This window comes from Alligator sinensis, unplaced genomic scaffold, assembly GCF_000455745.1.
Source record: "Alligator sinensis unplaced genomic scaffold, ASM45574v1 scaffold512_1, whole genome shotgun sequence".
In the NCBI taxonomy this organism is placed as follows: Eukaryota; Metazoa; Chordata; order Crocodylia; family Alligatoridae; genus Alligator; species Alligator sinensis.
Window position 1 is genome coordinate 2,465,073 of NW_005842063.1, and position 15,713 is coordinate 2,480,785.

The window sequence follows — 15,713 nt, forward strand, 5'->3', positions numbered from 1 at the left end:
GCGCATGTTGTCTTCATCACTTCAGAGCAAGTTCTGTTTCAAAGATTTTTTTTTTTTTGTTTGTTTGTTTAGTTTTTGTTTTGGTTTGGGTTTTTTTTTGGGGGGGGGGGGGGGACTTTGTTTTATATATCAGATCAACTTTAAACCAAGTGCATGGGAAGGGTTTTAACCGTTTAGTTTGTTTTAATTGAGAGAGGTAGTTGATAGCATTCTAAGAAAAGGAGTTTCGATGAATTTCCGCCAGGATTTGGCAAGCTTAGCTTCCTGATCTGTATTTCCACTGCTGCCAAGCCAATGGAAGAGGACTCCCAGGCTTTCTAATTGCCTTGGCCCTGGAAGCTGATGGAGTCCAGTGGCATAATTCACTTACTGCACCTGTTATAAGCTTGACTAGTTTTCTGCTGGCTTGAGGAAGGTACATCCTTTCGTATCTGGGGGGAAGGGAGCGTAGACAGATCCCATGGAGACCTCCTGCGGCTTCCAAGAAAGCAGGGTGAAGGAATAGGGCTCTGTTGCATCCAGGTTTACAAGCTAGGAATAGACTAGTTCAGTACTGTACTGGCCCATGGCAAATGTGGCAACGAGCCATGCTCTGTAAAGCCTGTGCTTGTCGAATGACTGACATACGGTAGGAGGCAGGACAGCCACCAGGTACAAACCTTGAAGCAGTGTGGCTTGTGAAGGACTGATGGCTCTAACCTTTCAGTGATGGTACAATTCAGTGCTGTACCTGATGCATTTACTTCTAGGAATCATAGACACCGGGAACAAACCCTGTTCAATAAACTTTGGAAAAACTCCCTGTTTTCATGCATTGCTGGTGGTAACAAGTGGCTTTTTGCTAGGCTTCAGGCAACTGCTCACTTTTTGCTTCTCTAAACCCTGGAAAGAGAAAGGGGTCTAAGGTAGGGCTTCATCTGGCAGTCTGAAAACCTTCCTGGATTCCAGCCATGGAAGAGAAATTTAAGGTACCACCAAATTTATTGTTGCAGTACATTGTCAAATACAATTGCTCCATGGCCTCTCCTGTGTCCTACACTGTCTGGTTTTGTTTTGTTGCATTGCCTAACTCTTATGGTAGATGAGAAAACTGACCTACCCTTCATGGTAATTGTCTTGAGGGATTAGATGAACACTAAGATGTCTTTCTGATGGGACAAAGAGAAGGCATCTTGTATGTTGGAAAGACTCCAGTCCTAGAGGGGATTCACCATGTTGCTAGAGTCTCTTCCTACAGGCAGACCTGCACGGCAGAAAAACCGACTGCACCTTTTTGACCACAGACCACCACAGAAGGTTTAAACCATTCCTTCAGCCAAAATTGCCCGTGGGCTTGTCTGCTTCAAGCTGTGTTCCCACAAATTGCCTTTCTCCGCTTCTGGTGTTTGGAGGATGTATTCTGTACTGGCAAAATATGGTCCACCCTCTCTGTGCTCTGTAGGTTGAACGGTGGACATTTGAACCCAGCCTCTTCTACCTGAAAGGAAGCAGCTGTACAAAACCTCTACCTAGAGCGAGGTGTGTGGGAGATTCCCAGCCAGTAAACTGACACGCGTACAGAGATATACAGCAAACAAATTACCAGAAAAAAAAATCCTATCTATGTGCAAAACATAATCTGCTAGAATACAGATCTGTTCACTGACTTGATCTTCTGTCCCATCGCCCTGTGTGATTCCCTGAATCAGGTGAGCCCTCAATGGTTGTTGTAAAGATTTCTTTTTTTCTTTTACTCTGCTGTAATTTGAGAGGTGGCCATGTGTACCGATGTCCCCTTCGGCCTGGAGTCATTTCTCAAAGGCTGTAATCTGATGTTTACGGAACTTCCTCTCAGGTAGGGCTTGGCATGTGCCCCGGGGCACCTGTAGAAGCCAGCAGCAGCTGCATCGCAGGAAACGTTATCTTTCCTTCAGTGGTGGCAAGGAGAAACCCATGGGGATGGCTGGAGAGAGGAGGATGGGCGGGGGTGGGGGGGAGGGGGGGGACAAGACAGCAATAACTAGTCACCACGCCTTTCCTTAACTCTCAGTTAAAATAGCTATTACTTCAGATGGCCAGCTGCTGCAAAAGCCTCTTGACGTAGCTTCAGCTATCTTGCCAATGTTAGGACAACGGTATCCTCTTCTCCTGCCTGCTGTCCTGTGCAGCAGAGCCTAAAATTTCTTGCTAGTTGCACATAGGACAGAGCCGGCGCCTCCAGCATCAGCCTCGCGTAAATTCACATTAGTTACGCGAGGGGAGGTCATCGCAGCACCCGTCTCCAGCTTCTCCATCCCTATAGCACGATCAGTTGGGATGCTTCCAGCCTGCAGGCAGGATGGGGCAGCATCCCTGTAGACACCCGCCACCGGGCCCCTCCTAGATGGACAGTAGGTGAGCGATCCTGTCCGGAAATCAGTGTTGGGATAAGTCAAATGCCTTGTCTGCAGAGGGGCTAGAGCTTTTGTTCTAATACACGTTTATAGGGGTTTTTTGTGTGTGTTCTTAGGGGCACTTTACGGTTCTCTCGTGTGTGCCTGTATGCGTATGTGTGCGTTCAGGTGGTGAGAAGTGCAAAGTTGTGTGCATCCGACACACAGGATCTAGCTAGAGCCGCCCGTCTCCCCGTGGAAGTGCTCCTAAGTATGCAGAAAAACATTTTATAAATTGTATTTTAAATAAATGTGTTTAAACTTTTAAAAAAAAGTGCAGTTTGTATTGAACTCGTTCGTGTGCATTGCTCTTCGCATCCCACCCAGGCTTTGTGTGCAGATCTGGACAGCAACATCCCAGCTTGTTTGATTTGATAAAAAGCTTACAAAGACCGCACCGTGAAGGTGGAGGGCTGGGGGAGGGAACTCCAAGTGGCTTCTTACTGCAGCGAATCAAGTAAAATTACTTAATTTCTGCATCCTCTCTTTCACATGTTTATCTCAGGCTTGTCCATGAACATGGGGGACCTTTCTGATTTTTCTTCCCCATTTGTGTGACGACCACAGATAAATTGAAAGGAGTGATCTAACATGCTGCGTACCGAAAGCAAGCTGCTCATGCTGCAGGCTCTTTTTCTGAAAAGCCCTAAGCCTTAAATTCTGCATCTACATGGTTTACCTGGACTGGGAATAGTGGGAAGAACTAACGGGTTGGAGCTGCTCTGAGATTGCCTTCTATTCATGAACACCAATGCAAAGTGCTTCATGCATTCTCCTAGCCACCTGCTCCCTGGCCCTCAATCTTGATACCGTCTTCATGAGAGCAGCTGTACGTGTTGCTCACAGGATCCTGAAGCCTTCTGGTCCCTTTGGCAAGCAGAGCCTTTGCGATGCAGACAAAGTGCTGAGGGTAGAAAATTGCTTTTATTCTGCAAAAGACTTGTTTCCTTTTTTAAGCTAAGCCTCAACCAAAGTTGGGCACCCGGGCAAGTTGCTCACCTGGGGCAGTGCAGGTGTGTGAGCAAGGTTTTGAAGCACTAAAGAAAGCACCGGGGGCTACGCTAAACATCCTTGAAGTTGTGGGAAATAGGATGAGACAGCTCAAGGTGTCTCCCAGCTTCTCCCTCTGCCCCTGTATTACTGGAGTCTGACCAACTGGGGAGGGTAGGAGCCATCCAGTTCCTATCAGTGTTGGTATCCAGTCGCACCAGTGAAGGTGGAGGCTGCTGCGTCACTTTTGTTTTGAAATGGATGCAAGAAAGCTAAAATGAATGGGACTTACAATAGTACAAGGCACCTTTTTGGTTCTCTTTGGAGCTAATTCCCCTTTATAATCCCAGCTCAAGGTGAAGGTGCGAGTCTGTACCCTCATGGCTGGGAATACCTGTGTGCTTGTGTGTCTGTGTGTGATTTAGATTTGGTTTACACAAATGTCTTCAGTGCTGGTGAACCGGTTGATGACAGCAGCACCGTAGGAGGGGACAGGCCCCAAGTCGGCTACCCCCTACAAGCAGCTGAAAAGGAGAATTGAACTCCGCCATGTGAAGCTTCCTGTTTTCACACTGTAACGCTGCCTTGGGGGTGTGATGCTGGCCATCGGGAGCATGGTCCAAGTCTACCCAGCAGGTTCTCTCTGCCATTTTAAGAACACAGCTTCTTCCAGGTACTACCTGCTTCGGATCCACACGGCCCTCAAATTGCTTGCCATCCTGCGGGCAGATCTCTCCTGAAGACTACGCCACAGACTGGACAGCTGGTTGTGCCCGTTCTACAAACTGGCACCTGTGGAAACGAGGCAAACGACACCCAGCACGAGGAGGAGATGGAGCAGGACCGCAGAGGGCTGCATCTGACGGACGGTTTCGAGCGATCATCCACAGACCTCCGGTTACACAAACTCAGTCCCGGCAACTCCCGTCCTCTCTCCGCTCAGCTGCTCCACTTCAAAATCGTGGGGCGAGAGCTCAACCAGCCCCCAGGCACTGCGCAGGGCCAGCAGCACGCCACACGCTCCACCCCCACGCGGGCCCAGAGGAGGATCGGGTCTGCTGATAACGCGTGACGGCAAGGTTTCCTTTCCTGCTTGGGACGCGCTTCCCGTATTTGCTCTGGGGTTGACTTGCGCTTCAGTTTGCAGCTTGGGTTGGAAACATGCGGTCTGCCAAAAACGTCCCTCGCTGGAGCCATCTGATCCCAGCGGTCTTTCCTGCCCCGGTGCAGGGGGGCCGGTAAGGTCCCGATGATGTGTAAGGTCCCGTCCAGCCCCGAACAACGATGAAACGACTGTCTGCTTTATGCTGTGCCATGCTAGGGCTGTATAAAGGAAAAGAACCGGTCATTTAAAAATACTAGTTTTAAGGAAGTTTCAGGCTTGTAATAGATGGTTGCAATTGTTATCTCCCTAGCTCGTTGCTGGTTGTGCTCATGCTGAACCATCTGCCCTACCATCAGTTTGGAAAGACAAGACATTTATCTGCTGCTCTGCCTGCTGCTCCCTGCCCTGCTTTGCTACTGCGCCTTGTGCCCCCGCCTATCGACTGCTCTGCTGTCTGCTCTCCGTCCTTCCCTCGCCCATCGGCTGCTCTGCATTCCGCTCCCAGCAGCCTTCGCGCCCGGGGCTCGGTGGCCGCACCCATTGGCTAGGCCGCGGTCCGCCAGGCGGGAGAGGGGGGAGGAATCCATGGAGCCCAAAGGCACGCCCCCCGCTCCTCCCCATTGGCGGGCCGCCCCAGCCACAGAGACGACGCGGAAGCGCTCGCCCAACCACAGCGGGGCCGCTGTAGCCGGCGGCGGGCGGACTTCCGGGTGCGACGGCGACAGCAACAGCAGCAGCAATGGCGGACGGCGACTACGAGTCGGTGCTGTGCGTGAAGCCCGAGGTGCACGTGTACCGCGTGCCGCCGCGCGCCTCCAACCGCGGACACCGGTGCGCCCCGAGGGGGGGGTTACAATGCGGGGAGCAGTGAGGGGGTGTAACTAAAAGCGCTTCTCTGGTCACGTCTGTACGATACCTGTACTTGGCAAGGGAGCCCCGGCCTCTGCTTCACGCCCTCCAGCGCTGCGGTAGCCGAGTTGATACTCGCATCATCGGTCCCAGCCGTAGGGAACCCTGAGCATTGCCGTGACACGAGGAGTCATCGCCGAGGGGCTCAGCCGGGGACTCGGGAGGTGTTTTTCATACGCTAATAGCAGTTTCTACCCGCAGGGCTGCAGAATGGCAGCTGGACCAGCCGGCGTGGAGCGGCCGGCTGCGGATCACGTCGAAGGGGAAGATGGCGTTCATCAAACTCGAGGATAAGACTACAGGTAAAGGGGAAAGAGCGGCATTTATGTGCGTGTGTGCGATTTCCCCCCCCCCCCCCCCCCCCCCCCGCGAAGGGGGGGCCGGCGCCCCCTGCCGCTCGAAAGGGGCTGCTGTGCGCAGCAGGGTCGCGGATCCTTGTGAGAGCGGCTGTGGACGCTTCCCAGAGCTACCCCGTGAATTCGGTTCGCTTCAAAATAAACATGCGGAAAGGCCGTGGGTGTCTTGTATATTGATGTGAAAACGCCTCAAGGCAGCGTCTTCCCCTTCGAGGAGGTTTGCTGAGGTTTCCCACATGACTTGCAGCCGCACTTGGCTCTGGATGGATCAGCTCCCCGGTGCTTTGTGGTGCCGGGTGCCCCAGCGGTGCACAAGAGGTGAAAGCAGTGGGAGGGAACTCGACTTGAGCGGCGGGTCTAAAGCCCTCTTTTTCCCCCTTCTGTGGCAGAATAACCCTCAACTAGATGCCAATTTTGTTAGCTCTTCAAGGCATTTAAGGAAGAAGCCTTACAAACTGCAACACTAGTCTGTGCTAGGGAGTCTGTCCTTAATGAAATCAGGGGGGGGAAACCTGGTTAGCCCCTACAACTAGTATCTCCTGCCCTATCCCCGTAGTTCTTGTTGGAAGCACTTCCTGTGTGTTTCGCTTTCTCGATGCAGCCAGGATGGTTCAAAGATGGAACCTTTTTCTAAAGGTTGGTTAGAGCGCTTCCGTTCTCCCTGTGCTGCCGCTGCGCTCGGTCTGGGTGGAGAGCTGCCTGTGGCCCCTGTCACGCGTTTTCCCTGCCCTGGGCCCTGCTCGGAAGGGGATCAGTCCTTGAAGAGATGTGCAGAGTATACACTGCCTGTAGTGACTCCCTCTGTGATTATCCCACTGCTGCTGGGACTTCCTGATCATAGTCCTGGGGCTGGGCTGGTCCCAAGTCATGTAAATGAGCTTGCTCTCAATCCCAGCTGTATAAGGAGAGCCTAATGTTGAGAACTGAGAATTGGGTTAATGGATTTCAGCCCCTGAAGGACATGTAGGGTAGTGGTTGGACTGGTTTCTCAGTCTGGGTTTCTGTCTGGGTTTTATCCTCCGCTGTAGGCTTCCTGGAAGACACTGGGTAAGTAGGTTAACTCCTTTGTTGGTATGCGCAGCTTGTAAATACCTAATACTTTGTGGGTGTATCACTGTGTTTAATTCCCTAGCATGTGTAAGCCGCTGTCCCTGTGCGTGCTGTGCTCTGGGACATGGCACTGTTGTGTTGGCTCCTTTTCTTTGGCATTAAGATTCCTTGCCCTTCACACACAATTCTGCTTGTAGGGGAGCTCTTTGCCCAGGCCCCCGTGGACCAGTTTCCTGGCATCGCTGTGGAGAGCGTGACGGATTCCAGCCGATATTTTGTTGTTCGGATTGAAGATGGAAATGGTAGGGGAGGTTTTAAGGTCTCTTCTTTTCTAGCACCATACTAAGTAAGGCAAGCACGTTTCTTGATGAATACGTTTTAAAGTTTATCTTGGAGGTTTCTGTTGGCCTGGTCCGGATTAGTCTTCCAGCTATGAAGGATTCCTCATTTCAAAGGGCTAAATAAACGTTGCATCTTGGAGGCAGAGTAAAAACCTAGGGGAGTGGAATGAGGTGCTTTTCATTCCTTGGGACACCAGACTAGATCCATCCAAAGTCAGCACTCGGTGCCTGTATTTCAGCAACCTGTGTGGATTGAGTTGAAACCAAAGATCAAAAGTTACAGGATTTTCACCACTTGGCATGTAGGCTTGTTTAACTGATCTTAAGTTGAACTCGACTGATCTAACATGTTTCTGTGCCAGTGTATTTGCTGACCCAGGCTGAACTGATAAGCAGTGTTGAATGCAGCCTGAGAGCATCTGCACATACAGTTGCCCCAGGGTGACTCAGTCAGTTTTATATGAACTGGTGTAACTTGGTGCCCAGGCCAGGCCTGAGTTCAACTCCTAGTGGGAAACGAAACCGTGTTACAGAGAGCACTGTAAAGTGACAGGCTCAGCAGAGAGGAAGGGAGGGCTGCAGCGGGTAGGGGGGGAGAAAGCAAGGAGCAGTACAAGGAAACGGATGATGCTGGGTTAGTCTTGTGCATAAATCTCACAACTTCAGCACCTTCCAGCAGCATCATATCCTTTTTAACAGTTTCTAGCTTCATTTCACACAAGCTTCTAGAGCTGGACAATTCCAGTTCCACATGCTCCTAATAACCTGAGTGAACACCAGTTTTACAGGGTGGAAAACCAGCAACTAAATAATTCAAGGCCACTAGTTCTAGATTTCAAGTGTAAAGGCCAAGAAGGAGAGTTTACCTCCTAGTGTGTGTGTGTCTGAATCCCTTCCTTTCGCTCTAATGTGAGCAATTTGTCCAAAGATCAAATGGAAAAATTAACTTTCCTCTAGTGTAACCATTCTCAGTCTTGTTGGGACCGCTTTAACCCATTCAGAAGACACAGTCCCCCAGTATAGCATTTAGTGTCAAAGTATAATTCCCTGACAGCTTACTTGGTTGCAGTTGAGACACCTGAATTGAGTGGAAAAAAAAAAATGGTGGTTGTTGTTTTCCTTATCCTAATTGCACCCAGTATTTTGCTAATTTGATTAGCAGCTTTCTGGTTTTTAAAGGAGCTTAGTGATAGCTGGTTACTTAAATGTGCTGAGGTGGGGGAGACGCAAGGTGATAGAAGAGGACTATAAATTTCCAAGACCCTGGCAGTGACTTGGTATTGAGGATACATCCTGCATTTCCACAGCAGCTTGTGCTCATTTGCCTGTCACCAGCGGCATAAGGAGAAAGTCCTGAAAGCTTAAAACTTAAAAGTGAGGAATAACATTCAGGTTGAGGGATGGGTTTTCACCTTCATCATAGAGCAGTGAAATGCTGATTGGTGAGTTTTGCAGGGAATGATCAAAGGAGGGGTAAAACATGGCCTATGGTAAAGCATAGAGGGGATCACAAGCTGTGAGACAGCTGTGTACTCAGTGACAAGGGCCAGTAAAGGTGCTGAGATTTGGCCCTGAATCACTGCAGCTGTCTCCTAATGGAGAAGAGAGTTCACGTTGGATACCTAGTGCTGCCTCCCCTTTCCTGCTCTCACCTCTTTACCCCTCTTGATGGAGTCCTGACACTGAAAGGGCCTGTTCTGAAGTTGCAAGTGCTTCCTTTTTTAGGGGAGCAATTGAAAACACTAGGGTCTGTGTAGCAGGATCAACAGGCCACTTGTTCAGGGTACTGTGTAAGGGAGGAGGGCGCTTCCTTTGCCAGGAGGCTTGGCAGGGGCAGCATCTGGGAAGGGAAATGAGATTCTGCTGTTTAAGCATGTTCTCTGGAAGCTGTGGGATATGTGACTCCACGATGCAGGTGGGGCGAGAGTCCATGCTGGCTGAGCTGGAGGCTCACCACCTCGCTACTGGTCCCAGTGCTTGCTCTCCTTCATTTTGCAGGGCGCCGTGCGTTCATCGGCGTGGGGTTTGTGGACCGAGGTGATGCTTTTGACTTCAACGTTGCCCTGCAAGACCATTTCAAGTGAGTTGCCTTTGCCTCATATTGGTGACTTTGCCGCATCTGCGCAGTGGCAGTTGCATGCTGAAACTGCCAGAGGAGGAAGCTGTTGGCTTGCAGCGTGCTCAAACAGGGAAGCCCAGTCACCAGGGCGGTGGGCTGGACAGGAAGCCTGCAGATTCCTCTGAACCGGCTCAGTTCCTGTCTCCATACAGGTGAAGTCATTAGCAGCAGTGCTTGTCCTCTCGAAGATTTCCCCAGCCCCTGGAAAAGGAAGCATGATTTGATGACGTGCACACACAAGTAAAAGCCCGTGACCGCCTCTTCCCAGTTAACATTGCCTAAGCCTCCTTCCCTCGTGCTGCTGGCTTCCTAACCCTTTTGTGGTCAGAGAAGTGGGGACGCAGCCACTCAGAAATGATTTCATTGTAACTCCAGCTGGTAGCAGAAGATGGAGCTGTGCCCAAACCTGTAGTTCCTTCTCCCGAGTGCTGGAGCATATTGGATCAGAACTGCATGGAAGGGACTGTGCTGTTTCTTGCGACTTAGACAGGCCTGCTGATCCAGGGGGGCTGCTGTCATGGGTGCTATTAGGAGAAGCTGCTCTGAACATTACAGCAGCTGGTTAGTCCTCAAAACCCTTGAGCGTAGTTTAGGAGTCACGACCGCAGTGGAGCTTGCTTGAAGCCTTTTTCTTATTTTGCCAAAAAAAAAAAATAATAATTTCTAAAAAAAATCACTGCTTCTTTCCTTATCCTGCCTTCCCGTCCCATCACTTTGGTGTTATCCGTAGGTTATGTTTCTGGAATCCAAGCAACTCTGGCTTGAGCAAGGGACAGCTCAAAAGTGACCTAGTTGAGAACCTGGGGAAAAAAGTCTGAAGCCTGAAACTGCTAGTGGTTTCCTCTGTTGTCTTGCACTGGATTTCTCAGTAGTTTCTTGGGCCAGCAAGTGCAGTCCAGTCAGTTGACCACTGGGAGCCTGAAAGCCAGTGGGCAGTAAATAAATGAAATGCTGTTTATAATGATGATGATGATGATTTATTATTACTTATAATTTATCATTTTTCATTATTACTCGCTATTTATTCATCGTTTCTTATTATTCATTATCGCTCGCTGTTTCTTTACTATTTCTTGTTACTTTTACTTAATGTGCTTATTTATTATTATAATTTAGTCTTTTATCATCCCTCTATTACTTCTATTACTATTGATTATTATTTTCATTACATTTTTAATTATTTTATTTTTATTATTTAATTTCTATTTGTTGGTGCTGTTGTTAGCTGGCCACGGCCAGAAGAATGCCCAGAGCAAACGGTATAAATGACCCACACAAACAAGAGTCTAAAGATTCATTGTGCCGCTACCATAATGGAAGCTACTTGTTTCGAATAGGACTTTAGTTGGATGTCGGCTCTTCCTGCTCTTGCCCTCCTCACTTAATGACTTTTATTTGCCCCTCACAGGTGGGTTAGGCAGCAAAGCGAATTCGCAAAACAGGCCCAGAACCCAGAGCAGGGGCCTAAACTGGACCTGAGCTTCAAGGAGGGACAGACCATCAAACTCAACATTGCGGTGAGGTACTTCTCTTACCTAGTCTGCTGCCTCCCCCGGCTAAGCCTTTCCTTAAAGGGAAGGCCAGCGTTCATCCTCACCTGGGTAGCGTGACTAGTCAGATGGATCCTTTTGTTTGATGTGTGGCTTTGGCCCTTTGGGGCTTGTCCATGTGAGTCCTGACACCGGTGAGCCTGAGCACAGCCACTGTGTGCACCTGCACACATGCCCCAAACCGGGGAGTTCAAAAATGGGGCGACCCTGGGTTTGTCCCCACTGGCCGCTTTCTTCATGCTGGAGACTGAGGGCTCCAGAGCAGGTGCAAAGGGACCAGCCGGGTGGTGCCTCACTGATGAATTTCCAGTCATGCAATATGCTTGTAGATGCAGGTAGGTGGGTCATGCTCCGTAGGTGAGCAGTTGAGGGCGTATAGGGTTAACTGATCAGAATGAAGTGTGGCTCTGCGCCCTGCCTGACCCACAGAAAAGCTGCATGCTTGACTGTGATTTTTGATGGTGATCTAGTGGTGAGTGGTAGGCATGTTTCCAAAACCCCATCCCTGTTCCCAGCCAGAAGGTGTGTGTGGGTGGGGGGGGTATTTCCATTCCCCATGACAGAAAAACATGAACTGCTTTAGCTACAAGGCCACCAGAGGCTGTAGCATCTGCCTCTTTTGTACCTCTGAAACCTGGGTTGTGCTGGACAGGAAGAATGAACAGTTTTCTACCAAAACCCTCTCACAGGAGGTCACTCACATACCCTACCATTTGGGGGTCTTAAGTATCTCCTCAGTGTCAAATCACAGGGGGAATGAGTCTGATATAGCTCCCAGCTTCAGATGCTGGCTCTGTTCTGGACGGTCTGGGTTCAGTGCCCGGGGGCTGGCTGAGATGGCCATGTTCACAGTGGAGCATAAAAGGCACCGGTGCTCTGCTGTGCTCAGCAGCAGTTTGCGAGCAGCTGAATGGCTGTTCTTGAGCCTTGAATGGCTGGTGGGGCAGGTGGAGCTGGGTCAGAGCAGCATGTCCTGCTCTGTGGAGTTGCAGGCTGCGCCTTACATTGAAATTTCCCTTCAGAATATGAAGAAGAAGGAAGGAGCTGCAGCAAGCAGCAGATCGCACCCGGCGGGGCCAGGGGGCCTGAGCCTCCTCCCACCTCCCCCTGGAGGAAAGGGGCCAGCCATGATCCCTCCCTTAGGGGAGCAGCCTCCGTCGTTTCCCACGCACTCCCAGCTACCAGGCCCTGCTAACCCAGGTCTGTTTGCAGCGGAAATGCTTGCTTCTCTTTGGGTCTGTCTGGCAGTCTGGATCCCTGTACCGCCCAGTGCTATGGTAGCAGGTCTCTCTAGGTGCCCTCTGGCATTTAGCCACGTAGCACTTGAGTCGATGAGAATTACGCCCCAGGGGAGGTATAGCTTTTGATTCTTTTTAGGCCAGTTCCTAACCTGAGCAAGCTGTTTTGGATGCCCGTGGCTGCATGTTTTATGGGGTAGTGCTTATTTTAGACAAGCACCTTGTGTTGTGGGCTGTGCAGGTGGTGAGATTCAGACCCCGACCGATCTCCAAGGCTTTGCTGGGAACTACATCTCTCTTCAGCCTTGCAAGGTGCGGCCTGGTCTCCGTCAGCCCTGGTATCTCAAATGAGTGTCGTGCTCAGTGGAGAACATAGTCTGTTTTATGGACAGACAGTTAAGATCAGCTTCACTAGGGAGACAGCCTGCTAGTGGTCTGTGTGTATGGAGATCCAAGCAGACCTGAGAGAAGCTGCCTCAGAGCAGCTGACCTGGCCAACTTGGCGCGGTAGATCAAATGCTGTCCAGTTGCTGGAAGACTCATTGCAGCATTGACTACCAATCAATGCCTCACAAGCCAGGTATTATCAGAGCCAGTCTCCTTCATGATAGAACTTTATATCAAACCCAGTTCTCCATCCTCCAGATAGTGCAGCCTTTATTTAGCAAGGTGAAAAAGAGGAGACTAAATCAGGAACGCAGGAACTGCCATGTAGGTCTGCCCAGCCAGGGCAATCATCCTATGGCAAACTTGTGTTATGTCTGAATGTGGTTTCTGTTGCCCTTTCCTGGCTTGCACCCCTGTGCATTGCAGACCTGCAGTCTCTTGGTAATGCCTACACCTACCTTGATCTGTTCCATGCAAGTCACCTGCATCAAAGTTACTCTGATAATTAATGGATTGAAAAGCCCCTTCAGTTCAGCTGTTCCCAGTTTAACTAGCCTAGACTATGTGTATTGGCAAAACTGAGGGGTTGCTCTTGGGCCCTTAGAAACAGGTGTGCATGGGGAAATAAGCTCTGGTGCAGAAATCTGATCTCTGTCTCTCTTCCAATTCTCTTTGTTTCCTGGTTTCTGGTAGATACCCCTTTGCCTTGGCCACAGCCCAGTGCCACTGCCACCACCGATGTCTGGGGAGATTTTGCCAGAGCTTCAGGGTAAGGCCCTCCCTGGTTTGTAGCATGCTCGAGCGTGGCTGGCTTCCTGGGTGGGAATAGCCATGTTCTGGTGATGATGGATCTCGTGCTATATGGACAGCCCTGGAAATCAAACCCATCTCTCTCCGGTAGTTCAGTGCTGCCGGTAGTGCTTCACACGGCTACCTCGCATCTCTCCCTGAGCTCCGAGTGAGAGGGGAACGGTTCAAAGCAGCAGCTGGCCAGTGGGGGCTGGAAGAGGAGGCCTCTATCTGTTAGAAACAGCACTGTATCCATGAGGACCGAGTCTGCCAAGCCTTGCATTATTCCCGTACCTCTTTGTGGCGGCATAATCGAGCTGTGGTGATGAACTAGTAGAGATCTGTTTGCAGCTCTGGCAGTATCTTAATCGAGAGCGAGCTGTGTCGGGGTGACTGGCTCGTGGTTAGCCTAGCCTGGGTGTAAGCAGCCATGCAAGTTACTGCGTCCTCATGGGTGCTGTTACTCACCTGTGCATATCCAGGGCTCCTGAAGTTGCACCTCATCGTTCTTCCAGCGGCACTAAGCTGGGCTGCTGTGATTCCTTCCTGTTAACTGTGGGAGAGCTTGTCTGCACTGAGATCATGGGGGTGAATCAGTCTTGGCTTGAGGGCACAGCTCTTCGAGAGCCAACCTCAGGCCGAGCACTCAGACACCTAAAAGCCTCCTGTCGTTCCCCCCTCCCCAGGTCTGCTTCCAGCCAGAATCAGCAGAGCACGGGCTGGGTTCAGTTTTAATCAAGACGCCTCTTTCTGCTTTCCTGCGGGGACATTGGGGAAGGAACCTCTTCTCTTCACTGTGGACCAAACGCCGGGGGAAAGCAGCCCAACGTCCTCACACCAAAGAGAGCAGGCTGAAGCCCCCGACCCCTCCCTCGTGGCGGCCTCTGTCGTTTCCGTGGGCATTACAGGAAAAGAGCGAGAGCCATGCAGAATTAAGTGTCCTGTGACTGTCGTGCTGAACTAAGTGCTCTGGCACTGAGGAGTGAATGCCTTAACCCTGGGAGCTTCTGTGTGCTCCTAGGAAAAACCCACAGCAGGGGCCCTTAATTCAGCGCTCAGATCGCAGTTGACATGGTGGGTGCTGCTCTTCTCCAGACCAGCACACTGCGGTGCTTGCATGCATCCAGGAATGCTCCTTTTCGTGTCTTCTTCCCTTTGCTTCCTATAACCGCACTCTGGTTAATGCGAATGAAGGTCACCAAAGACAGAGATGCGACTTGTGTTCCCTTGAAGCAGCAGAAGGCTGGAGGAGAGCTAGGAGCGGTATTGGAAGACTTGGGTTTGCTTTAAGTCTTCTCTTTTTTCCTGTCTGCTGCTAGTGGTCTATGCAGTATGTAGGGAGCTGTACTGGCCTGTGCAGCAGAGGGTCTAACGGGCCAACAACTGGCTACCAGTGGTTAATAATGTACGGCTGGGTTGTCCCCTGTACTCTTCTTACCTTGAATGCTTCACATAGTAGAAGAACCATTCCCCGTCTCAGAGTGGAACGGATGAAGGAGCATTCATATAAAGGGGTCACAACCTTTAACATCCCCGACACTGTCCAGCATCGTCCTGTCTACAGCTTTCTGAGAGCAAACTGCATTTCTTCATAGTTTCCAAGGTGCCTTCGTGTCACTAACAGCCTGCAAAGCTGCTAACAGCCAGCTGGGAAGTTACTGAGCACTTAGACGGACTTGCAGTCAGTCAGACCAGAGAGGAGCTCTTAGCTGGATCTCACTGTGTTTTAAATAACCGTATCCAAGCGAAACTCTGAGATTCCTTGTCCCCTGCCCAAAGGTGTTTTTTTTTTTTGTTTGTTTGTTTGTTTTTTTTTGTTCTTTTATTTTTAAGAGACATTTTTGCTTTTCACAGATATGTTATTAGTCCATGATATAGCTAGATGCAATGAAGGACAGAACTATATTGATCTTTAATGGAGCTGGGCTTATATTTTCTGTTTTTTTTTTTTTTTTTCCTTTAAAAAAACCCCCACAATATTTTCTTATCTATTTATACTGAGGTGAAGGCCTGTACCAATGTGAAGTACTGCTCTGGTTTCAGTGTTCCAAGCTTTACCTTTTTTTTTATTTTGCACCAGATAATGAGTATTTGATTTCTGATGTTAAATCTATCCTGAGGATTAGTTTAGCCTCTTTTGAGCAGTTAGAAAAGCACACAGGGAAAAAAAAAACGGGTGGGAAATGTTGTATATTAAATAAGTAATAAAATCATGTTTCAATGGTAATTTGGATTCCTGTTTGTTTTCCGCTCGTTGGATCCCGGTCAGGTGGGCCTTGTTATGATGCTATTCAAGGAGGGGATTTGATGGAGCGGGGAGCTGTCCCCTGCTTTCTTCCTCTCTGCAAAGTTGCTGAAGTGCTGCCAAGGGAGAGGAGCAGAAACGTGACAACAGCGAGTCTTAACCGTAAGGAATCTGAGTGTCATGGTGGGGTGGAGGTGAGCGGGCCGGGGGCAGGGAGGAGCTG

General features: G+C 50.1%; 1 protein-coding gene across 1 annotated transcript; it reads left to right on the forward strand.

The window, feature by feature from the left end:
- The first annotated feature begins 5,164 nt into the window (after positions 1 to 5,164).
- Positions 5,165 to 15,472, forward strand: NECAP2 (NECAP endocytosis associated 2). The gene is made up of 8 exons (XM_006023217.3): positions 5,165 to 5,337; positions 5,617 to 5,717; positions 7,019 to 7,123; positions 9,161 to 9,242; positions 10,690 to 10,798; positions 11,854 to 12,031; positions 13,150 to 13,225; positions 13,932 to 15,472. Exons 1-8 carry the CDS (start codon positions 5,246 to 5,248, stop codon positions 13,978 to 13,980), a joined length of 792 nt encoding a protein of 263 aa, XP_006023279.1. The 5' UTR covers positions 5,165 to 5,245; the 3' UTR covers positions 13,981 to 15,472.
- Positions 15,473 to 15,713: the final 241 nt, after the last annotated feature.